Source organism: Xiphophorus hellerii, chromosome 5 (assembly GCF_003331165.1).
Source record: "Xiphophorus hellerii strain 12219 chromosome 5, Xiphophorus_hellerii-4.1, whole genome shotgun sequence".
In the NCBI taxonomy this organism is placed as follows: Eukaryota; Metazoa; Chordata; class Actinopteri; order Cyprinodontiformes; family Poeciliidae; genus Xiphophorus; species Xiphophorus hellerii.
In genome coordinates, this window is record NC_045676.1 from 18,248,994 (window position 1) to 18,273,711 (window position 24,718).

The 24,718-nt window shown below is 40.1% G+C and overlaps 1 protein-coding gene across 1 annotated transcript in view; it reads left to right on the forward strand.

Annotated features, from left to right (window-relative positions):
* Positions 1 to 24,718, forward strand: part of maml3 (mastermind-like transcriptional coactivator 3) — a 116,429-nt gene that overhangs the window by 85,940 nt on the left and 5,771 nt on the right. The window contains exons 4-5 of the mRNA XM_032562685.1: positions 20,603 to 20,836; positions 23,961 to 24,039. Of these exons, the coding sequence (XP_032418576.1) occupies positions 20,603 to 20,836; positions 23,961 to 24,039 (313 nt within the window). The remainder of the gene's footprint in view (positions 1 to 20,602; positions 20,837 to 23,960; positions 24,040 to 24,718) is intronic.

Consider the following 24,718-nt stretch of genomic DNA (forward strand, 5'->3'; position numbering starts at 1 on the left):
ATGTAGAGCACAAGCATGGCCACAAACCAAACACACCACTGGTTTCTCTCAACTTGTGTGGGCCTGGAAAACGGGCAGGAGGTGTGTTTTTACTCCTTTTACATTGTCTGTTTTATCTTCCCCCCTCCTCTCACCTTTCCTCTGCTTCCTTTTTACTTCCAATAGTTGTCTCCGTCAGCTTCCCCCCTGCTCCCTTCACTTTCCCACCAGAAGGTCAGGAGTGTTAAGACACTCCTGACCTCCTGAAGGTATCGCAGCATTACGCGATACCTTCCTTGTCCTCTTGACAGCTTCCACGTTCACCAGCAAGTGGAAACTCTTTTTTTTTTCTTACACCGCAGCATTGTTTGTTTCCACCAGAGAAAGGTTTCTCAGCCCTCTTTGCTATTATACTGTCATCATATTACATTTTTGGCATCTGTTTCATGGCCTGTAAAGTTTATAGGTCACCATCACCTCAGATTTGCAGTTCGGATCCCTCACACTCTTCCCCTCTTCCAGCACCACCAGCGAAAGGAGGAAACTGCGTTATTCTTCTCTGGAATGTTGCATGGAGCTAAATTTAGAGCTTTAGTTTCCGTTCCTTCTTCTCCTCTTCTTCTCCTGGTCCTTCTTTTTTCCACTCCTTCCAGCTGAAACTGAAATGGTTAGCATTGTGTGCTAAGATCCACCTGAGAGGACTGGTTGTAAATTCTCCCACTGTCAACTTCACACGCCCTTCACATGGTGTCGTATTCACCAGACCGAGTTCACCTGACATCTTTGACCTTTTTAAAATCTAATACAACCCATTTTATACGTTGATAATTGAATAGTTTGTTCTCATTCCCATGTTGTATGTTTTAAGAAAACCCTGTAGGATTAATCCAGTATAAAACCATTTTCCACCTTAGTGTCAATATTGTAAATTTTGTTGGTTGTACAACTGTATTCAATAGAAAAATCAGTTTTTAAATGTATAGTTTTTCTTTAACTATCTTGTGAGAAGAACTTGATTCTTCATTAAAAAAAAAAACAACTCTGCTCTTTAGGAGGTACTTGTAGCCATCTTTGACTTGGATCTTCCACCAGAGGGTAGAAATATAGGTCAACAAGATTAGGATTTGATGCAGCAGGATTATGAGGAAAATACTAACTTTGTTAAAGAGGCAGAGTTTTTGGGAATATGCTTAAGATAGACTTAAGATGTTCTCTGTTGCACCTCTACATAATCTGCAGTATGTGGTGTTTTATTTTCCAATTTGCTTTTTTTTTTTTAACATTCTGTTATTCATCTTATGTTTTTATAGTATAGATTGAAAAATAACTCGGTGAAGTATCTATTTCCTTGTAAAATCTTGAAGAATATGTAACACAATTTGACCTTGGAGCACTATACTCTTCTGTTCTCTCTGGCCACTTCAAGATTTAATTCTGGTAAAGATTTTGTAGTTTTGAAGCCATAACTTTAGACCATGATTGATGTATCAAGCCCAGGCCTTGTAACATGTCATAGCGTTAGATTGCTAAATCATTCCTCCATTTGTTGTAAGTCTTTGAAATCCTTTTACTCATTCTTGATCATTAAGTGGTTAATACCAGGTGGCATGTGAATCCTACTAATAAACAGGATTTCACTAAATAGAAAAACTTAAAAGTTGACGTTTTCCTGCTGTAATAACTTTCACACTGAAGAGTGTTGTTGTCAGTACAACCTTTTAGTGCCAGGTATGGTGGCATTTCATAGCATCTGTTAGCAATTCGCACAATAAACTTTGCTAACTGTGATCAGTAGTGTCTTCTCCCCTGTACAATAAACAGATCCTTACCTTAAGCGAGATATATCCAAGATATTTCCAACACGTCTAACATGTTTGGTGACCTTTCATAAAGACAAAAAACAGTAACTGTGATAAAATACCCTCAGCTATTTCCCTAAAACTTCCCACGTTGTGGCAACCTGGCTGAACAGTGATGTTGCTTGTTTTTTTTTCTTCTGACTTTATTTTGAAACACCTCAGTGATAATACATATAAATAACCAAGTCTTCTCTTTTTTTCAGGCTAGTGTAGTACTTGTACACACTTGTTCTGTGATCATGTCATTGTGGTACATATTAGAGGGGGTTTTGTGTTATCTTAGAGTTGCTTAAATAAGCATTTACTGTTAAAAGAACAACTTCTGCATTTGCGTCCCGCTGTCCATTGTTCAGTGTTGGTGTGTGCAGGTGCTTCAGTGTGTGCTGGTGCTCATCAATACGGCCTTCTCTTGCAGCCATTACCTCTGATTCATGCCTCAGCCCTAATGGTCAAATCATTAACATTATTTAGACCACAGGGTGATTGCAGAAGGGAGTCCTTGTGTTTACTCATAAAGGAATATTTATGTGCTTATTTTATATATGTGTGTATGTGTGCTTTTTTGTCTCCATCTGTCCTCCGGCTGCTGCAGGTATTGATCTACATATGGTCAATGAGCAAGGCTAACAACACTACAATAGTCCTCTCTCACCCACTCTTAATCGATCCCGGCTACCATGGCGTAAATGGTTCTCCTTGGTGTGTGAGGCGACCTGACGCGTTAGCCTTCTTCGCTGGGATTAGCCAACATTGCCGCACACTCCCAATATCGGAGGATTAGCAGTTAGTTGACTGTGGCTTATCACGGCAGAGTTGGGAGGTAACTGTAAATATCCGCTAACAGTCTAATGTAAATATTCAAAAACCTGCTCACAAACTCGATGACACCGACATGTGCTGCTAGCCGTTTCTCAGGTAGGAGGGTTGTGTTGTCATTGATTTCTCTGAAGCAAAAACTGAAGGCACAGCATTAGTCTCCCAAGAGAAACAGACAAACGAAATACGGAACATATCAATACGCCGGGTCAAAGGAGCGGGATATCTCATCTGTTTAAAGGAGCATCTGTTTTTGGCTTGGGAGGGAGTGGAGGATGGAAAGTCACAAACAGGGGAAGAATCGGTTGATTTGCAGGGATATCCCCTCTTCCTTCCACATCGTGTTCCTCTCTTCCTCCATCTCCGGAGGCTCGACAGAAAAAGCAGGCAAACAAAGAGAAGCAGAAATGTTTCTGGTAGCATTCACTTTCTCTACCGGTTACTAAAACCTGTACTGTACAGTTAAACACTCTTGTACTCCATCGGTGACTCAGAGCACTCTCCCAGCCCCCATTTCATCTCTCTTTTTTTTCCTCCTCAGACTGTTTAAGGCTTAAATCCCTCCATACCGAACGACTTAACCCCTCTCTTTCATTTTGCCCCCTTTACTAGTGCTTGTATCTACCAGCACCTATCAGCTGCAGTGTGTATATGTGTGTGTATGTAATCAGTAAAGTGAGGCTTTAAGTGCCACGTTCCCGGCACGTGGCTGCCTCACGGCAATGAGCCTCACAGGATTGCCTGAAACTCCCACACATTCCTCCTCCTGTAAGTTAGACTTTCTCGTTGTCTGACGATTTGGGTTGCATGGACCTGTCAGCTAACGTATGCAGCCCTTGGGCTTAAATACCCCCACAATTTGGGATCACTGCATTCTCTTTGTATCCTTGGAAGTCCTCTTTGCTAGTTGTGTGTGAACAAAAGCACAGATGTCTTTAGAAATCGTCATCAATTATTACAGGTAAACATTTTTGCTGCAGATATCTGTCTACATTTTTGTAAGACGGCAGCCAGAGCACAACGCACAAGAAACGCACATTTTTGACTGTGTGAACCGAAGTCCATACAGCGAAGTAATAAAAGCAGGTTTTGAAAGGGCAAATGTTCGTGTTCAGAAGGTTGCGTATGAAGAAAAAGGCTCAACATACAACACACTAACAACCAACACGCATCTATGCTTATGTGAAATTACATTTAAGTGATTGTACATCCATTCACTTTTAATGTTCATTCCTATTTATTGTTGTGTGTTCTTATACAAAAAACAGATAAAAGCCTTCAATGCTCCTGTCAGACATTTTAAGACATTAAGGGAAGTTTCTATGGAGCCAGTGGATAATTTGGATGAATGAACCATCTGAACCAATAAGGGATTTTTATATATATATACATATATATATATCACATATATCACATACTCAACATCATTTATTAATCATACCAAAGGAAATGGATTTTCTATAAAGGAAAGAAATGCAATTTCTGCATATCCAGGAGACAAAAGCTGAAAACAGTCAGGAATCACATCAGTGTGACACAGGAGAAAAGAGTCCAGGAGCCAAGTAGAAATATTTACTCTAACAGGAATTATGACCATAAAACAACAAAGAAAACAAGCACAAACAGGGAAATGTTAAGTGGATGTGTAATATGAATATATTGCTTAATGTTCATGTTCAGATTGATTTTGTTGGTAGAGAAGCTATTTGGGTTGTACAGAACCTGCTTTGAAATCCACCAATTTCCATTATTTCCTACAATCGCCTTCTGGTCTGCTGTAACTGACTCTAATAAATAGTTTACTTGAGAAATTTGATTTAGATTTTACTTGATTCTACTGGTTTAATTGAACATGCAGGGTTTTTTTTTTTAAAGATTTCTGTTTGACTTTAATTATTTTTTTTATCATGTGAAACTATTACACAATTATAAAGCTAACTTTTGCTCTTTTGAAATAAAACCCTGCATGAGGATATGAAATGCATAATTCGAACATAACCTACCCTTTCAAGGGGCTTAATGTTTCAGAGAAGTGGGTTGAAAATGACAAACTCGTGGAGCTGATGGGTGTTAGTTCACATTAGCTATCTGCAGCTCATTAAATTAGCCAACAAGTGGCTGGCAAATTAACAATTACTGCGGACTCTCAGTTTTATCTGCAGCACCTATCTCCCAAGGCAAGGACACAGTGGTTTGAAGTATTTTCAGGGATAAATCTGTGACCAAGCTGTATATTTGTCTCATGAGAGAAGAAACCGCAGCAAGCAGTGCAGCAGAAACAAAGAAAATAGAGTTATCCAACATGGGGAGCACAAAAAAGAAGAGTAAACAGATTTAATGATGTGGACGTTCTGTCTTTTCAAGCAGCATTAGAGTACAGTCTTCTTATTGACTTGGCAGTGTGTGCATAATCTTCAGCAGTAAGAGCCTAAATGAGGCTTTTTAATTGTTGGTTTATGTAAAAGTGGCTCAATGCATGGGTAAACAGACGTCACGAGTTTATCCCCTGGGCTTCAGCTCCTCTCTCTGTTTCTCTTCGTTTCTCATTTGATGGAGTGCTTTCAGATAACTTCAGGCGCTGCCACCTCCTCTCTCTCTCTCTCTCCTTCCCTTTTTCTCTCTTTTTTTCCTTCTGTCCAGCTCTATCAATCTCACCCCTCTGCCCACCTCCATTGCTTCCTTTTTTTCTCCCTTCCCCTTCCTCTCATCCCTTCTTCTGCAGTTCCTCCCACCCAAAGGCCATCAGTGTGGCGAGAACCGTTCGGTAAACGTCTGGTGCCACGCAGAGTTGTCAGTAAAGCTTGAGCTAATTAGCAGAATCACACAGAATAATTAGTTTTTCTTCTTGTCATTTAATTCCCACCATCCCACATGAACCTCATCCCTTTCTCATGCCATCTTGAGCTCCAGGACGTTTCTGCTCTCCTGTTCCTTTTTATCCTCGCTTTGTCTTGATTTTTCTCCTTACTCTGAGTCTCCAGACTGCGCCTTCGTTTTACCTCTTCTGTCTCTTTCTACGTCTCCCGGTGCCTGTTTCCCTTCTACATCTGTCTCCTCTCTCCCCGTGGAGTGCTTTCCCGCCCACACCTTTTTCTCTATTGAGGTTTCTCTTGCCGCTGTTAACTTAGACACATGGTCGAGCTTGTTTTCTCACTCCGCTCCTTCCTCCCACTCTGCTTCCATCCTCCCCTCCCTTTTCTGTCGTTTTTGCTCACGCTCTCTTTCCCTCTCCAGCCCAGTCTTATTTATCTGAAATGCCAGTGTTTGTTTACACATCTATTTCACCCCCCAGCTTGGCCAGTGATCCATCCCCTTGAAGTATTAGTAAAAAAAAATGGTTTCCAGTATATATTTGTTTTACCTTCTTCTCCTGTAATTTCTCTTCATCACCTGAGGTTGTCTGTTTGCTCCCTTCCATCATCAGTAGAAACTTTTTCCCTCCATTCCTCATGTTTTGTTTCTGCCCACCTTGTTTTTTAGGTTCCCAAAATTACTCCTCTGTGGTACTTTATTTTTCTTTTTAGAAGTGAGGAAGACTTTCTGGTCAGAACCTAGGAAACTGGAGCTTTACATCTCTTGTTGTAAAAGTCCTTTGGTTGATCTAGTCAACAAGTAGCATTTTCTCTAATATTTTATAGATATTAGATCAGCATAAAGATGCTTTATCTGATAGTTTTCAAAGCATCTGCAGTCTGAACGGTCATGTCGCATTTCATCCGACTTTATGTCATTGACAGGAAACGTGTATCATAATTGATACCACACTGGTGGCTCTTACCACTCATCCAAACAGACTTTTCTAAAAATCTCCACTAAAGGCCACCGCTATTAGTTCTGCTTTTTTTTTATTAGCTTATTTCATTTTATGATCATGTGACAATACTGTCGTCTCCCAATGGCAAATAAATGGATCCATGGATGACGGCATTCATTATTACTACTGTAAACAGTGCGCTGATGTGTGACATCAGTATTGTTGTTCCATGCGTTCTGGTCATAAACCGTTCATACTAAAGTCTGATTGCTGTCATATCATTCAGTAGTGTGAACGATCAGCCAAAAAAATGTCGTTTATATCTACTCTTTAGCTGTGGATCTTATTTGTTGTGTGCATCAACGGTGACAAGAACACTCCCAGTCAGAGGGTGGCAGCAAACGCAGAGCAGATATGAAAATGATGAGTCACACATGAGGAGAAGAAGAAAAACAGAAGAGCTTGTTGACTGGTGCATGTCCACCAGTCAACAAGCTGGTGGACATGCACCATGTGTTGGAATGTGTTATCTTTAATTGGACATGAACACCCAAATTATTCACATGCTGGTTTAGATTTGTGCCATATTAAGTTCAAATTGCATCATTCCATGTTGGTGCTGTATGTTTCAGATAAGTCCAAATTCACCGACATTCTGCCTTTTAAATGTCAAGTAATAATAATTAAAAGGGAGAATACATCTTAAAGTTTCTCCACTGGTTTGTTCTGGTCCACTAAGTGCCAAATGTTTATTTTCAGCCTAATTAGATTTCCTTGGATTTGGGGTCATGTTTCACATTGCCTGGTAATCAAATTGATTGAGGCAGATTTGCTGTCATAAATCACCTAAAAATTGGGCTTTTAAGTGCCGTTTTTTAGCTACCTAACTTTGTGCAATATATCTTTTCTTTGGATCACTCTGCCTATGAGCCATTTGGAAAACCGTTTTTTACAGAATTCAACAATAAGAGAAGCCGAAATCAGAGCATATACCGTGGCTTTAAATATATCTACCTTGCATCTATGTATTCTAAGTACCATCGTGATTCCAAGCTCTCATTTTCTCTGAACTTGCTCACTTTTGCACAATGCACTCGCAGTATTTCACTCCTTTTGTTCCATCGACTACAGTACACCTCTGTCCTTGTGTCTCTTCTGTCCATCTGCTCTGCTGAGTCGTGCGATCAGGAGAGGCTCCATACATCACCTCCCCACCTCTCCAGGGACAATGCTGTGGAGGAGGGGAGGAAAAAAGAAAGGCTGTGGAGATTGGACGAGCTTTCCCACACATGCACACTCTCGCGCGTGCACACAGCACCACCAGCTGTTAGCAATGACTGCAAATTGTTTTCCCTGCACCTATTTGTAGCACACAACTGATTGCAAGGTTCTTTCTCTCTAAACACACATTCCTCTGCTCATATGTCTGCACAACCGCATCGTGGAGTTGTACCCGAGTTTGTTTTGTTGTTGTTTCTTTTTAAGTGCAATCTGGAACAGACCGACACATGGGTTAATGCAATTTCCATTTTCTACTTTTTGAGAGCGCGGTGTTCTCTGGCGACGAATCGACAAGCTCTCATTGGGAGTCGAGAGATGGCGAGAGACGAGGAAGGCCAAAGATCGAAAACAGGCAGAGTGTGTGACTGTATCGGCGAACCAGCGGAGTGAAAGAGACAAACAGAGCAAAATGAGGAGAATTTAGAGAAAGACACAGTAATGCACCCGATGTGGGAGGGAGGGCTGCAGACGGAGAGATGAGTAGAATGCAATAATTTGATAAAGCAGCTGAGGAATGGAGGTTTTTCTACACTCTGACGCTTTTAGTCCCATTTCTACTTTTTTACGGCAGATTTCATCATATTACCAAAGGCCATTTTGGCTCTATTGTGGATAATAGGGTGCTGTGGAATTATTGGAGATGCTGGCTTAGATAATGGTCATTCTCTCTCCGTCTCCTCTGCACTGGAGGGGGAGGAAAAGGCACAGGAAATACAGCCGCAGGAGGAGGAGAGATTAATGGCCTACAAAGATGAGCAGAGTTGGGGGTGATGAAGATAGCAGAAGGTGCTGCACTTAGGAAGGCAGCTTAATGTGCAAGACAAAAGGAGGTAAAGATGGGTTGTTCTTTTCGCAAAGCAGCGTTTTCGGGCGTGCTGATCTCTGAATGTTTACTTCTAATGCAATAAGTGCACAAGAAAACCGGATTTATTTTTCATTATTTGCCCTTACAGAAGCAAGTGTACCAACAGAGCAGCACTATAGTATATAGTCACTTAAATATGCATCTTCTGCTGAAGTATTTCTACAACATCTATGCCTTTGCATAAAAAGGCTTATTGTGAGGAATAGTTGCAGCAGTTTTTTGGCTCAACTAAAAAAAAAAAAAAAATGCCAGTAGCTATTTCATTAGCTGTTGCACCTCATGTTATAGCTGGATATCTACCAGTTGTAGCTTTTGTGAGGAATGAAATTGAGTGAAAAGAATATTTAATGGCCATTTCATGTATATTGCAACTGATGGGCACTTGAACAATGTTTAGTTTAATCTCGAACCACATTCAGATTTGAGGACTTCAACGGCCTCATGTATAGCCTCAATTGTTTGAGTCCTTCATCCATCGAATGAATCCTTCTGTCGTCATTCGATGGGAAGCAACTCAAAGTCTTTATAAAGTCAGGTTTACAGCAGATTAAGTCGAAAACATTTTTTGGATGGTACAGAACAAGCTTCTTGACTACACAGCGGTGTGCTCGAGACAAGTTTTGGATCATTTTTTTGGAAAACCAAGTAACGGTTCTGTGTAAAAATCCCAGATGATCAGCGGTTTCTGAAACATTGAGGCCAGCTAACAACACTGCTCCATTCAAAATGACCTAAATCCTGTTTTTCACCATCAGGAACCTTTTGCACGAACTTCAAGTCATCATCACCACATTCAGATTTGTAAGTCCACTGTACTATCAGCCTGGTCACTATCAGGTTTGATAAAGATGTTGTATTGGATTGGATCCATTTTTAGCATTTTTGAAATGTTTGCTAGCGACAGGAAAGAATCTAAAGAGATTTTGGTTTCATCCAACTTAACTTAATTGAATTTAAATGAGTGTTTCATACTACAGTGACCTCTAACCACTATGCAGCATTGCACGCAGCAGAGTACTTGTAGGACGAGGCAAAAGCTACAGAAGGGTCTCTCACTGGAATATGGGAGAACAGGAGGAATGACTTGGGTCGCTATAGGAATGCTGAAATAAGATGGAGAGAAGATGAGGAGGATGGAAACGGAAGATTGTCAAAGGATGTGAACTCGGTTGGGATGAAGAGCAGGAAAGGAACACAGAGATGGAGAGACTGAGGGATAGAGGGAAAGAAAAGAAGGGAGGGGGAGGGGGGTCTATTACCCTGAGACTAGAGCAAAGTGAGAGAAAAGATAGAGAGACAGAAAAAGAGTAATAGCCTTACAGCTGCACCTAATGGCTTCTCTGGAGAGGAGAGGAGAGATGGAGGGAAGGAGCACAGAGGAGGAGAAGACATAATGAGGAGGCTATGACAGGCTCAGATGGATTCAGACATGGAGGAAAAGACAAAGAAAGGTGAAGGTTATACAGCTGTGTGGTAAAGATGGAGTCAAATAAATGAATGGGGGGAAAAAGCAAGAGTGAAATATGGTTGATTCTGAGGCAGAGGGAGGACGTCGACGCTAAAAAAGCAACCTGGAGAATAAAGATTAATGAGCTCAGATGAAGAAAAGCAAACGTGAAACGATGCAGGAAAAACAAATGAAAGCTGCAGAATCGGAAGAGGAGCAAGGAGGAGAGTGAACAAAGGAGGAGGGAACATGGGGAAGACGGATGGAGCTGAAGGGTAGATGGAGAAAGAGGGAGTAAGGGGTGGAAGAGAGAAGGAGGGAGGGAGAGAGAGAGAGAGAGAACAGTGGCAAAGCAATCAGGTGAGGAGGAGATTGAGAGGGGAGCACGGGGAGGGTGGCACGATGGAAGAGGAGGAAATTGAAGAGGAGGTTTTCTGGGTGGATAAAAGGGCAGTTTTCTATGTGTGGGGGAGAGAGAGAGGGATGGGGAGGGCGGATGGATGTGTGGAGCGTATCTTCACCTCCGTTAACAGCCGTGTAATAGCGCTGATCGCAGCTGTGAATAATTCAAAACGGCTAGTCGGTGAATTCTCGTTCAGAGGAGAGCAAATAATCACCACGGCGATAGGATAACCTTACAAACACAAACACAGGTGGTGTTGAGCGTCCGTAGGGTTGGGCTCTCTTACCGCTCAGACCCGTCAGTAAAAGATAATGAGCAGCAGACAAGAGAGGTTCCACAACAATTAGATTAAACAGAAACACCTTGCCTCATCAGACAAACACTCAAATCTCCCAGTTTAGAGCGCACAATTACATCACTTGGTCATTTACAACTCATCGCTTCCACAGCTCCTGCCTGCTGTGCCTTTAAGGTCGCCATGACGACCGTTTCCAGGGTGATTTAGTGTAGCACCTGGTCCCTCTCAGGGTGGTAAGCTCGTCTGCTCGCCACCAGTGATCTCATCCCTTCGCTCCGGTCGCCTTCCAGCCTCTCATATCCGTGTCGGGTCCCAGGTCTCCCGCCAGTGTTCAGCCGGCCAGCCTGGAGGTTTATGAAGCTGCTGGAATTTGATGGAGGCACATTGAGGCTCATCTTGTGATGGATCAAGCAGTGAAAATTAGTGGTGCAACAGAACATTAATGGCATCAATAGCCAGCGAGCAGGAAGCTAATTTATGCATCAAGATGCTTATGGTTTCTCACGTGAGCCTCTGTCATGTTATCCAGTTAGATCTGTTTCTAAATAATTGTAGCCATGATGCCACTCTTTTTGAACACTGTGGGAAAAAATTCTATAGTTTTGCTTTTTGTTGTTGATATGTTTGTGTGTTTTATTATCATTCAAAGCCAAAAAGTGATTGTATTTGTGTGGGAAATTAACATAGAACTAGTTCTTGTTGAGGATGAACTTGCAGAAATGTCTCTGAGATTCTTTCCTTCTCCAATCATTCAACCTTTTTGGCTCCCAGGCTTGTTAGTCATGACAGCCACCTTCTAAAAAATACTATTTATCTACTATTCTAACTGAAGAAACTGACATTTGTCAAATCTCTCTGTTGCAGTAAGTGTTGCGTGTTAAACACTCAGTTCTAAGATTTTCATCTAGTATATATAACATACAGCTGAAGTTATGTTATCTTCTACATAACGTCTATATCTTTCTCTGTGGAATTTCTTTGTAACTCTAACTCACCCTTATAAACTAGTTACGTTTTAATACGTTTTTAAAAATAGGCATTTATTTTAGATATCCTGTATCTGTCCTTTTTAATATCATTTAGAGAGCAGTTCACATTAACAGAGGAAAAGTCCTGTTTAAGATTGAAAGAATTGTTCCTCCCTATAGCATCTTCCTCTCTTCTTATTCAGCCTCAAACCTTAATGCATTTACTGCACATCAAAAGGGCTGATGAAAGTTTATTATTATTATTATTATTATTATTATTATTATTATTATTATTATTATTATTTGTCTACAACAACATTTTACCTGAATCCCCTACCTGGCAACATGTAGATGTTCTGTTAATCAACATTTGTACAAGGGCTTTGCAAAAATAAACATAATTGTGGCAGTGTCATGCTACTTTGAAAGAGGCTGGTCGGAGTTGGAGGGAAGATGGATGGAAATACAGAAAAATCCTGGATGAAAACCTGTTGGAGGTTACATACGAGTTGAGACTCAGGAAGACGTTCACCTTCCACAAACACGTAGAGGCAAACCCCAAAACTCCTTATATGTATAAGGAGTTTTGCATCAAAACTCCTTATACATATAAATTTAAAAAAAAAAACAGGTTTAGTCTGAGAATAAATGTAAAAAAATAAAAATAAAAATTCACTGGGATGCAGATCATTAACCCAGATCCAAAGATTTTTTTTTTTTTGGTGCTGTAATTACAGCTAAATTTATTTGTACAAAGTATTTACTAAGAAGGGCACGGATGCATATGCACACCACACTTTTCATAACTTTAAAATAATTTCAGTAACTGACACCAAACTACTTGAAACGTCAGCGGATGTACTTAAAAGCTGTGGTTAGCTAGTCACTGTTCACTGCTAGAGTAACGTAGTGCTATCAGGTGTTAGGTTAAACGCTAACTAAATCTAGCTAACTGTTTGTCTCAAACACAACAGGGCATAAATAAGAGGAATGCAGTTAAACGAAATTTACTCATTCCTCCCCTGCTAATCAGCAAAAAAGAAAGCAGCTGCAACGACTCAAGGCAGGTGTGGAGACAACGTGGTTGAACAAACAGTGAGATGAACCAACTTCACTTGCAAATACAACCGTCTTTTACAATAAGCGTCTGACTTTACACTGGAGACAGATTACATGTGATATTGGACACAAGCAGATGTCACATTTGTAGAAACAGATATGCTTGTCTGAATTGGGTGTGTAATGTAAGGGCACGTCACCGACTGTAAAAATAAACACCAACCAATAGATTTGTTGTCGCTGAAATCGGAGTTTAACGAATTTCACGCTACACGACTGCAAACGAGCGTGGAGTGGCATTCCTTGCTGTATGCCGTCTGTGGGTGGCTTTCTGTCTCTGCAGAGAAATCACTTTGTTAAGCACAGCGCCTCCAAACAGAGCTCCTGCTGCAGGGATTCATTTACTTAAACTGATCCCCTCCTGCATGCCTACATGGATTTCACAGTGTCCCTGCATGGCATCATCTCGCTACAGTTATGGTTTTGGGATGATCCCGAGAACCCCGTTAGGCGACCTCTTTATTGCCTTTTTTTTTTTTTTTACTTTCCTTCAGTCTCTGATGGGGGAAATTCATGGTAAATTTTAACTTTGACGTTAGCCTGAAATAACGTGTGTGCACCAGTGTGCAGATTCAGAAGATTCAGAAATAGGCCAGTTAGGGTTTAGAGGAGAGAGATGTTAGAGATTAAACAGACCTCTGTGGGGAGCAAGGCTCTTCTTCAGCAGTTTAAATATAACTCCCCTCTGGGGGAAACTGTGCAAGTTTGTGTGCCGGTGTGTTTTCAGGGGCGGAGTTAGGGGAGGTGAATGGATGTGCTGTTCTAATCGGCAAGGTGTTAAAAAAAATAAAACTTTTACCCTTTGTCCATGTTTTGTGGGCATAGATTGTTTATCCTGTGATTTAAATGGCAAAAAAAGAAATTAGTAAATTCTAGGATGTCGAGGCTAGTTTTGGAAGAAGACCTGAAAAATGACGGTAGACAACATCAGTATGTCAGAGTGATGTCTTCTTTACTTGTGGCGCTCTGGGAATAGTCAGTTCGGTGAGGTCTGTCTCCACCATCTGCTCAGGGTTAGTGTGTTTGTGTGTTTTCATATGTGACTTTGTGAATCAGTCAGCAGGTGGTGCACAGCATGCTTAGTAATAATGCTTTAACCATGAGCTCAAATACCCAATATCCCACACGGGCAAAATATGACCCGAGAATCAGAGGTTTTAACATTGAAAAATGAGCGGTTTAACCAAAAACAAGTCTGTGGAAACTACGTCAAGTTAGTGAGTCTTCATTTAAATCAAAACGGCATTTTAAATGGCCTTTTTAATTAAGTTCCTAACTATGTTTTCTTCGCCTTGGTGGGAAGGTTGTTTTTGTAGAACCAGACAGAGAGAGTCCTGGTGGCTACCTTTCTTTACTATTTCATTCTTTAGCAGCTTTCTTTTCATACTCCAAAAAATTTGAGGTCAAAAAAAGCAGCCAACCATGGGATATATTCTTGTTTTGTCTTATAACCAATAAGGTTTTGTCTTTGCTTGGGCAGCCATGGTCTTTCTATAGTTGGTGGTAGGAAGAGAGCATGGCAGGAATTCCTTTACCTTTATTCCTTAACACCTAAACCGACAGGCATGCCCCCAAATTATCCAGATTTAGGTCTAAAATGATCTTTTAATTTTTTTACAATATGTTTCTGCTGGCTAATATTGGCTAGATTTTTTTTTTTAATCTGGTCATCTTAACATGTGAAAACTTGATTTGTGTTGCCTCAAATGTCAATCATTTTTTGTCACTTATCTGTAAGAACTGTCTAAATAATTTTTAACATGACAATTTTTTTAAATAAAATGTAAAGAAAAAGTATTTTTATCTTCTTTTTTTTGTTGAAAATTGACAAATCTTTTACATTACTTTATTTTTTTGCATAGTTTGAAATATTTCTTAAATAAAACATCTTCAGCTGCGCAAACATGAAAGATTATTTTCCAAGCTCATTTCTTTCACAGCGGGGTTAATAAGTCTAAAATCCCCCTACCACCAATTTGATAACTGCATGTTTTCTGAATGAGGTCAAGATAAAGAGCTTAAAACAATAGGAGGTAATTTCCTTTTTCTTTCTCCAGCAAATCCATTAATTGTCTGTCATTGTGATCATTTTCATAAGTTTTTAATAAGATGTTTCTTTGAAGAAACGCCACACTGGATTTTGTGGTCCTCTCTCCATCAGTCACTGGTTGTGAAGGGAAACCAGTCACAGACCGTGAGCTGGATTACCACATGTCTGCACCTTCTCCACGTCCACAGAAGGGTCAGGGTGTGAAGTGTGATCCTGTAGGACATGGAGGCATTGGTGAGCGCTGGCTGTGAAGCGTGCCCTTCATCAACCAGAGACGACACAGACGCGTTCCATGCAGCCGCCGCAGCACAAACCATCCCCAGCTGCGTCGCTGCTGCAGATCCGAACGCAGACGTGAGACGTCGTGCATACAGATGTGCTTTTCCGTTCGCCATATCTGTGATCTTGCAGCTGTATTCTCTATAAGAGTCTCCTCACCTATCCAAACCTCTCTGCTTCCCCTCTCTCCTCTTTACACCGCCCTCCTCCCCCTCTTCTCTTTTCTTCTCTTCTCGATCACACAAGTGGGTGACAGATGTGAGCGACTGTGTGGAGCACACAGACACCCTATGCTCTGTTGCCAGCCACCGCTGCTCCTCCAGGCTGCGAGTGTATGTGTGTTTTCTCAATGTGCAAGCTGTAAGGCTTCATGCAGTGCTGTTTTAATCTGTGTTTGTTTTTTGATTTTTACTGTGGGCGCCCTGATTTAGGTGTCTGCATGTGTTATTTCATAGTAGCAAACGCAACCTTTAATCTCTCTCCTGTGAGATTCATTTCAGGATGCAGATACACCTTTAAATACACGCACACACACACACACGCCCACACAGCAAATGCAGTGGCCATGTTTCTGCTACATGAGACCATGACAGTCTCACTAACGCACACGGGCAAGCACACGCGCACACACTTCCGCTCACTTCGAGTGTAATGAAATCACCTGGGCTCTCCTTGCTTCCTAACTCAATAAAGCTGACAGGCTGCAATACACACATACACACAAACATCCTCCGGAGTGACCGGTAATACATTCAGCATCTCTTTGATTTCATCCTTCTTTCTTATGCTGAGCAGCAGCTAAGAGAAGTAGCTCCTGTTGTGGATTGCTTTGAAAGTTTGCGGTCTGAGTGGAGCTGGTGGTGTGCTTTTGGGGAAGGACTGAAGAGATGGAAAAAGATGGAACTGGTTCGAATCAGAACACACTCTTTAGAAACGTTTTGTTTTAGCGTTAGAGGAGTTGTTCAGGATTTCTATATTAAGGTTGTGTAAAAGGGTTATATGCAGTCAATATCTTCCTTTTAGTAGATAACTCATTGCATCTAAGCCTGTTGCAATAATCAATAAATCAATTAATCGCATGATAAATTAAAACAAATTCAATAATTTCCACTGGTATGATTTATTGTTTATCTCTTCTTTTTCTCTCTTTCTGAAATCTCGATGATAAAAGTCTTCAGTTTGGTGCTTTGGTCTCAGTTAACCCTGTTTTGAAGGACAATTTTGTCTACAAATACTTCAAAATTAATTTTAATTGTTGTTTTATTTATTTATTTTGGATATTTAAAATGTTTTCCATTTCCAGTGTTAAATGTTCATTAGAACTGAAACTTTACTGATCTTTGAGAATGTGTTATTGCGTTATTATTTTTGCCATTACCATTATATTACTTAAAAATGGTCTCCAAACAACAACATTATTGTTTATCACAATAGCTGATGGAACAATTTATCAACCAGCAAAATTTGTTATCGTGACATGCCTAATTTCATCATCATTTAGTTTAAATGAGTGTCATTGGTACTGAGGCTGAAGCTAACGGCTAATATCAAATTCTATATTTATACACTGTGGGGAATGATCTAGGTACTACAAGTACCAAGTGACAGTTTTATTCAAAAGGCCAAAATAGCTGGAGGCCCTAAGTATTTTTGTGATATGGCCACAAGAAGTAAAACTAATTTTCTAAGTTTGTTTACATCGTATATTAGTAATTAGTAAGGTTAGCATAACTGAAACAGATGTTTATGTATTCCTGAAAGAAAATCATAAGACAAATTAAGACATTTTCCACTCCAGCATTTTCCATAGCAGACTTTGGTTCAAATGCCTGAAGGATAAATAAGACAACTTTTCTTCACACTGTTCAGCCATCCTGTTATCTGTTCAAGCTCTACTCTCTCTCTCGCTCTCTTGCAGTCAGAATAAACTGCAGACATGTCTCAGCGTGTCATAAAAAATTGTGTTGTTGTTACTGAACGCCTAGTACGCATTACAGAAAAGATTACTTTTTGAGGCTGGTCAAGCTGAAAATTGCCTGATTTTCAGTGATTCTCTAATGAGGCGGTCTTCACTTAAACTGCTTTTAGACTTTAAGTCTCTCCGTCACTTTATCAGATCGGAAACCCTTCAAATGTTTTATTCTTGAAGTTCACTAGTCTGCACTAGACAGAAGTGTTTCCTCTCTGACTCTCTGATTTGACAGTGGAATAGTGTACACTATTGTGATGTTTTTGGGTATGGAGTGTATTAAAACTTGGCCCTTCTCAGATTAGCCATTAGCTTCAGCCTGTGGGACCAGCTAATCTGTATTTATAGTAAATGAATACACAGAGAGAAGAGAGCTACGGAAGTGATTGTCTGATAAACTCAGTTAGGAAAGATTACTAAGGACTCTGACTTGAGTGTAACTCTGTCTTTTTTGTATGCACACTGTGTGAGATTTGTTGGGGTCTGCCCAACAAATCCGTGCCTCGTCACCCTTCGACGAGGCACGGACATAACCGGTCCTCCGAGCGCCATCTGCTCATCGCCGCAGCTACTGTTGCCAGGGTACCTGCTCTCCTCCCTTCCATGGCTCATCACCTCCAAGCTCAGACTTGATTTTTTTTTCTCCCTAAACGAGATCAACACTCAAAGTCTCCCGCTTAGTCCCTCATCCTGCTCTCCTGCCTCCTTTCTCAGCTCACACATGGTGATTTATTTTCTCTTTTCTTTTCCCATCAGGAAGATGCATTACTTCCACCAAAAGCTGTTATTCCGTATGTCCATCTTTTCTGTTTAATCCTTATTTGTGCGGACATGATGCGGGCTCCCTCTGTTTAGAGGGGGAGATCTGAAGAGAGAAAGGAGAAAGAGAGTTTGGAGGAGGCAATGTTTAGAGAAAAAGGAAGAAAAGAGGAAGAGTGAGATGGGGAGAGAGGGACAGATCGTAGATCAGAACCGTCATGATTGAGCCATCTGCTGAGAGGAGGCCACTGAGACTCTCACACACACACATACCCCCCCACACACACACATTCCTGAGATTAAAGATCTCCACTGCCACCTGTTGGTAGATTCCCAGCACCGCATGCTCTGCAGGCAATCATCTGACTGCTCTGCCTCCATCAAGGCACAAACAAGCGGAGATGAGACACGTATCTGTGAACATCGATCAGTCTGGTCTGTTTGTCTGTTAAGCCGGTCTTGAGCGGCTGACTCTGTTTGCTCTGCAGGGTGTTTTGGTGCTCTAATATACAAGCTTTATCTTTACCTTCCTCCTCTCTAAGAAGAGCAGAGTCTCAACACGGATTATGAGGCTTTGACTCATTCAGAACATGTCGAGGACGGTTGTATTTTAGAGAATTTAACCGAGACTATGATTCGGCACCGTAATCCCGGTTTTTGCTGTTTCCTGCTCGCCTGCAGGTAAATGTGATTTGTTGTACAAAGTCTGATGGCCTGTGTTGTTGCCGTTTTATATCTGCAAAGTGCAAACACTTTGCATTGGCCATGAAATGTTCCTTCTGCTTCCATCTTTTCAATTGCTGGCAAGCCTAAACGTTGTCCACTCTTGCTCTGCTGTCTAACCTTTAATAGACCCATAAACGCTGCACTCCCATTGGCCAGAGCAGGCCATTTCATCCTATTACAGATTAGCATACGGCCGAGTGGAGAGGGAAGTGCTCTTTATATGATAATGAGGAGCTAATGTATGCAGAGAGGACAAACCAGCGCCCCACTGGGAGGACTCAGGGTGGCCCATGTCTGTCTTTAGTTTTGACTGTCTCTCTTTGTGAGCTGAAACCCACCAGACACAGATGGAGTAAAGCTGCCACTGTACGTTGATATGGTTTTGCGAGTGCACAGAATATTTTTCTCATCTCCACCTGATTCCCGTTGTGTCGTGAGCAGTCAGGGACTCGGAGCAGGATGTTTTCATCGCCTGAAATTACTTCATTAAGCGATGAGACTCTAATGGGACTGTTTTTATTGGGTTTTACCCACTATGCGTAAACAAGAACATAAATAAGACTTGGAAATTTTAATTTCTTTTGAGTGAGAGAGGATTACAGTTCCCCACTTTTCTGCCTCGGCAGAGAGAGAATAGACGCTGTTGAGAAACCGATCCCAGCATCGCATCGACAGTTTGTACCAGTTTGTACCAGTACATTAGCATTACGTTCCTCACTCTTCACATCTAAAACCTGTGAACACAGTACCCATGTCAGAACCCTTTGCATAACAGTTTATTGTTGTTTTTAGTTTGGTACATTTATGAATTATGAAGATGAGTAAACATAAAAATGCAAAAATCTTGTTAATCATTTGCTGAAAAGCATAATTACACCCAATTTCTGTTTAATTTTATTCAGATGCAAGTTGAAGCTTTTGAAATATGACATGACTCTAAACGAAGCCTTTTTGAAAGCAATATAAACCTTATTTGTCTTCAATTTAGAGCTGCTGCCAAAGTAAAGCTACATTTACTCGTTAGTTTTTTGCTGGAAAAATGTGACTCATGCTTCCATTACGTCACATCCAGATCGCTGCAGCGTATGTCAATCTGGGTCGGTTACAAAGTGTGCAGAGTAAACTGGCTTCCCATATTTAAATTGAATTCAGGATTTATTTATTTATTTTTTTTACTAAAGGGTCTGACCCAGTCTGACTGATCTTTTTAACATCTGCTCACCAGTGAGAGCTTTCTGAATGCCTTATATTTTCCAGGAACTGGACTGAAATGTGAAGTTGATCAGGCTTTTGCAGCAGCAAAAGTTTTCAGGTCCATTGTGGGTGCACTTCTTACATCAGAAATATTAGTGTCACCACATAATGTTCATTGGTTTCGCTTGGTTTTTGCTCCAAATAGAGCATAAGACTATGGCAATGGCTTTTATTAGTGACTTTTAATTGTCATTGCTTGATTGTTTTTAAAATGTGCTTTTTGAATAAATTTGTTATTCAAACTGACTTGTATGATGAGGCGAAGAGTAAGCTGACTTATTATGAAACTACTGCTTATTTGACTGTGTTTAGTGATGGTTTGTTTATTCTTATTTGAATATTTTTTGTGATCTATAAAGCTCTTTATAGTTGCACATGTATTTGATAAACAAAATAAAAGCTGTGTTTAAGACAGTTATAGTACATTTTAATACTTTTTTGCTTAGTTGTACGGCAGTAAAATGTTACCATATTACATGTTACAAAGTTTTAACTGAAGGTGTAGTAAAAAGAGATGGCTTGTTTCAAAGATTAAGCATTTAATTTTAAAACTACTCACCATGAAACAAATCCAGACTGCTAAAAAGTCAGATATGAGCAAGGAGCTTTAGAAAACCTAGTTTTGGTTAGTGTTAGACTAATTCTCCCTCTTTTTTCCTAAAATAATATTTAATAAGACACAAATATTTAATTTCTCAAAGCTTTAGTGTTAATCACATAATTACCTGTTCAACAGTCTTCCTGACCTGTTGCTTTCTTCTTCTGTGATGTTTCAGGAGCAAGGCGTGGTGGGAATGTCCCGGCCACCCGGTGCAATACCCCCTCCTCACCCAGCTGGGGGCGTTGCCTCTGGCGTGGGGCCCAGCCAAGGGTCAGGCCCACCTCCAGTCTACCCCAGCAACCAGCAGGCGGCCATGATGAAACAGATGATGGTGATGGAAGAGAAGAGAATGCAGATACAAATGATGGAGCAACAAAAGATCCAGAGGCAGCATCTTCTGGTCGAACAGGTGACAGAAGGACTTTGCAGTCGACCTCCGCTTGTGTGTGTGCAGCACCTAACCCTCTCATGTTCCTGACTGAAGTCAGGTTGCATGTTTAATTACTCACATCCAGCCCTCTCCTCACCATTTCCTTTTCATCTCTGTAATGTGTGTGTGTGTTTGGCTCACATGCCTCCTGCTGTGATAATGTAGTGTTTGCTTTTTATTTCTCCTTCTGAGAGAAATCAAGTGGTAAAGAGTTCTGAACTATGATGTTGCCATCCACCATGTGTCTTTTAATTGGATCAGCAAAAAGGAAACGCACACAGACCCGCAAACACAGGAGTGTGTACTGAGAAGCCACACTGCCGCCGTCTGACTGGATATTAGGGCTGAAACATTTTTGTTTTCTTTTTAGTAATTAATGTATCAGTTATTCTGACAATCAATCAGACCAAAGGAAGTGCCATATTCTGCCAATTTTTCATTTGACAACATAAAAAGATGCAAACAAGCAAATTTAGAAAATGCTGTACATTTGCCTAAAATACAATAACATACAATTCATTTAGTGTTTGACCATATGAAGCAAATGATGCGTCTGCATGTGAAAACCTCAACCCTTCCTGCTTGATTTAACATACAGTGAAGAGCTAATCAGTTGACTATTTTTGGACTACGTAATTAATAATTTCTATAGAAAAGGGTGCTTAATAGGATAATTTTCTTTGTTTATTTCTTTTATTACGGAACTTAAATAAGTTGAAGCTAAAACCACATCACTTCAGGAGTTCAGGGTAGAAGATTCTTGGAAAGGTTTTTTTTTTTTTTATCTTAAATGCAAAATATTAAAGTTTTTTTGTACGGTTTTGATTCAGTCCACTTTATATCATAATTGAAGGTGTCGTTTGGTATATGCCTGTGCCAGCTTTGCATTTATAGACACTGAAATGTTCACCCATTTTTGTTTACAAAATAGCAAAGGCTCAAGCTAGAGAGCAATTTTCACCTCGTCCGATATCTTCAGTTGAATTAAATTTAACTATGACTAGGGCCTTTCTAACACATAAATATGTATTGTTGCTTTGACTGCATGCTTAAGATCGCTGTCCGACTGGAAGGCGAACCAGTAGTCCCCGCATCTCCAGATCTGTGTTCCTTGATCTTCATGATGCTGTGTGTTCATGAATGATCACTAACAAACATCTGCTGCCTTCAACAAACAGCTAGACTTGTGCTTAAATTAAAATGTACAAAGATTAACTTTATTAGATGACATTTGAAGGCTCTTATTTATACGATGTTTAATTTAGGGGTATCAGATTAAGGAGAGATGAAAACCTATGGAGGCCACATCTTTCAGATTGCAAATCAAACTTGCAGAGCTTCATGTTGGTTTAGCACATAAAATAAAATAAATGAAAGTATGTTGCAAGAGAAATTTCAAGGGGCTTCATTAATGTTGCAAGGCCCTTTTCTCCGATTCAGCCGTTTTCTTCAGTATCAACTTAACCGCCATCTGTGCCCAGCAGTGCCGACACCTGTTTCTAACAGGTTGAACATCTGTCTGAAAGAAGATCAACATCTGTTCATATAGTATCCAAGACCTGTCTGCTCTTTACTGTACCAAAGTCTGTGTCTTCTGTATCAAGCGCCTGTTTGGCCTCAGATACGAGTCCAGTCCTCTCAAGGCCAGTGTTTATCTTTGCTTTACCAAACAACTGATTAACCTCAACTCTACCAAGCATCTGGCTTACATTTACCTTAACAGCAAATTTGCTGCAAGTGTCTGTCTAACTTCCACTGCACCTACATCTGTCTTTTTCACATAACATCTGTTTCAATTATCCGGTACCAAACACCTGGATCATCATAGCTAAGGGGCTGTGAACCATCTCACTTTAAACTAATCTTACATCTGTGGCATCTCTAGTTCCAGCGGTTGTCAACATCTGCTTAGTTCATTTTGAAACAAAGGTGTGTCACTGAGTTGCTCAGCTTTTATGGTAGATGCCTCAACATATATATATATATATATATATATATATATATATATATATATATATATATATATATATATATATATATATATATATATATATGTGTGTGTGTTTATAAAAGACATTTTGTCTTGGAGAAAAAAGGACCAAATTTTCAGATTTCCTTAGCTGTAAGAAGTTGGATGTAGTCATTTTTAAGATGGTAGTTGCATGATTTGAGATGATTGTTGGAGTTGATCTGACAAATTTAATAAAATCTTACAATCTTGCTGCCTTATATAATGTGTTATATTTTCACAGTCTTGCATAAAGGAAGGGGATATCCTGCTAGTTTACCCTGTGTTAAATTAGTGCAGATCAAATCAAAAATAAATGATAAACTGTATTGAAATGCCTGGGACAAATCATCTTACAATGTAGAGCACAAGGTCTTAAAGGAAGAGGCGAAATTTTGTTTGGCCATCGGCAAACATATCTTAAGCAATCCTGTGCAGAGTACCATCTACTATACGGCATAAAGTCATCATCTTTAAGCAGGTATTGTGTTAACATAAGCAATTTATCTCTGTTATAGAGATGCTGTAGAGATTTTAAAAAAGATTAAATTTAAGTTTTTGAGCATTTCTGGGGATCAGAGATCACCAGTCCTACTTCCTTATGTGCAATTAATTTAACCCAGATTAAAACTGTTTTAATGTTTTGCTCTGAAGCTACAGAAATCCTTCCCAGGGTTTCACTCAGAAACATTTTTATAATCAAAATGCTTCCTTCACTCAGTTGTTAATAAAATTTAAATCCATACTGTTGGGTCTGTATTATATTAGGAAACCATGTCATGAGCTTTAGGATTTTGGTCATTCAGATCTATGTCAGGTACGGACACTTGCTGTAAATTTCCTCTGTGTCAGCATTTTCAGAACGTGCTGTTGGTCCTAAATAGTTAGTGTTAAATTAATCTTTGGTTCATACTCGAAATTGATCTTATATCTAAAGTGAAAGTTTGTTTTATTTGGGTTTTCCACCCCTTCATTTTTTTCCATTAATGGTGCTGCATGATGATGCAAAGTCCTAAACAGATGGATCTGACCCGAGAGAGGGTTGTGCAGTTCCAACATGTGCTCATAATTATTTGTATTTGTGTGTGTCTTTAGCTCCAGCAGCAGCAGCATCTCCCCAGGCAGATGGGCCAGGGCCAGAGGAATCCATATCCCCAAGTCAATCAGTACCAAGGTAAAACACACAAAATACCTGAGCTCATTCCATAAAAAGATAGCAGGCAGACAGACAGTCTCATCTACAAGGCTCATCCTCACATTTCATCACATTACAACCACAACCTCAATGTATTTTATTGGGATTTCATGTGACAGACCTACCAAAGACAAGTGCACTTTTGTGACACTGAAGGAAAATTACACATTGTGACAAACACTTTTTCTGGCCAAGACGATGATGCTAAATATCAGTCCAGAGCTACAATGCAATGGTTTAGTTCAAAGCATATTCATGTGATGGTCTGGCCTAGTCAAAGTTCAAGCTTAAAGATAGCTGAAAGTCTTTGAGAAGATTTAAAAATGAATCTGCCCAGAAGCTTTGGCTATTTTGCAAAGAATAGACTGTAGTGGAGACACACACCAAATATTTGCAGGTGTAATTAAAGTAAAAGGTAGTTCTGAAACGAGTCAGAATGCAAATGCACAACTTACTTTTCAAGGATTTTGTTTGCAAAATATTTTGAAAACTATCATTTTTCTTCCACTTCTTACTGCTTTGTATTGATCTCTCAACATACAATAAAAATAAAATGAGTTGAAGTTTGTGGTGATAAATGCTAAATGTGAAAATGAGTCCTGGTCCGACTGACTGTATCTCCAGCTGTAGCTTGTCTAATAAGTTGATATATAATACG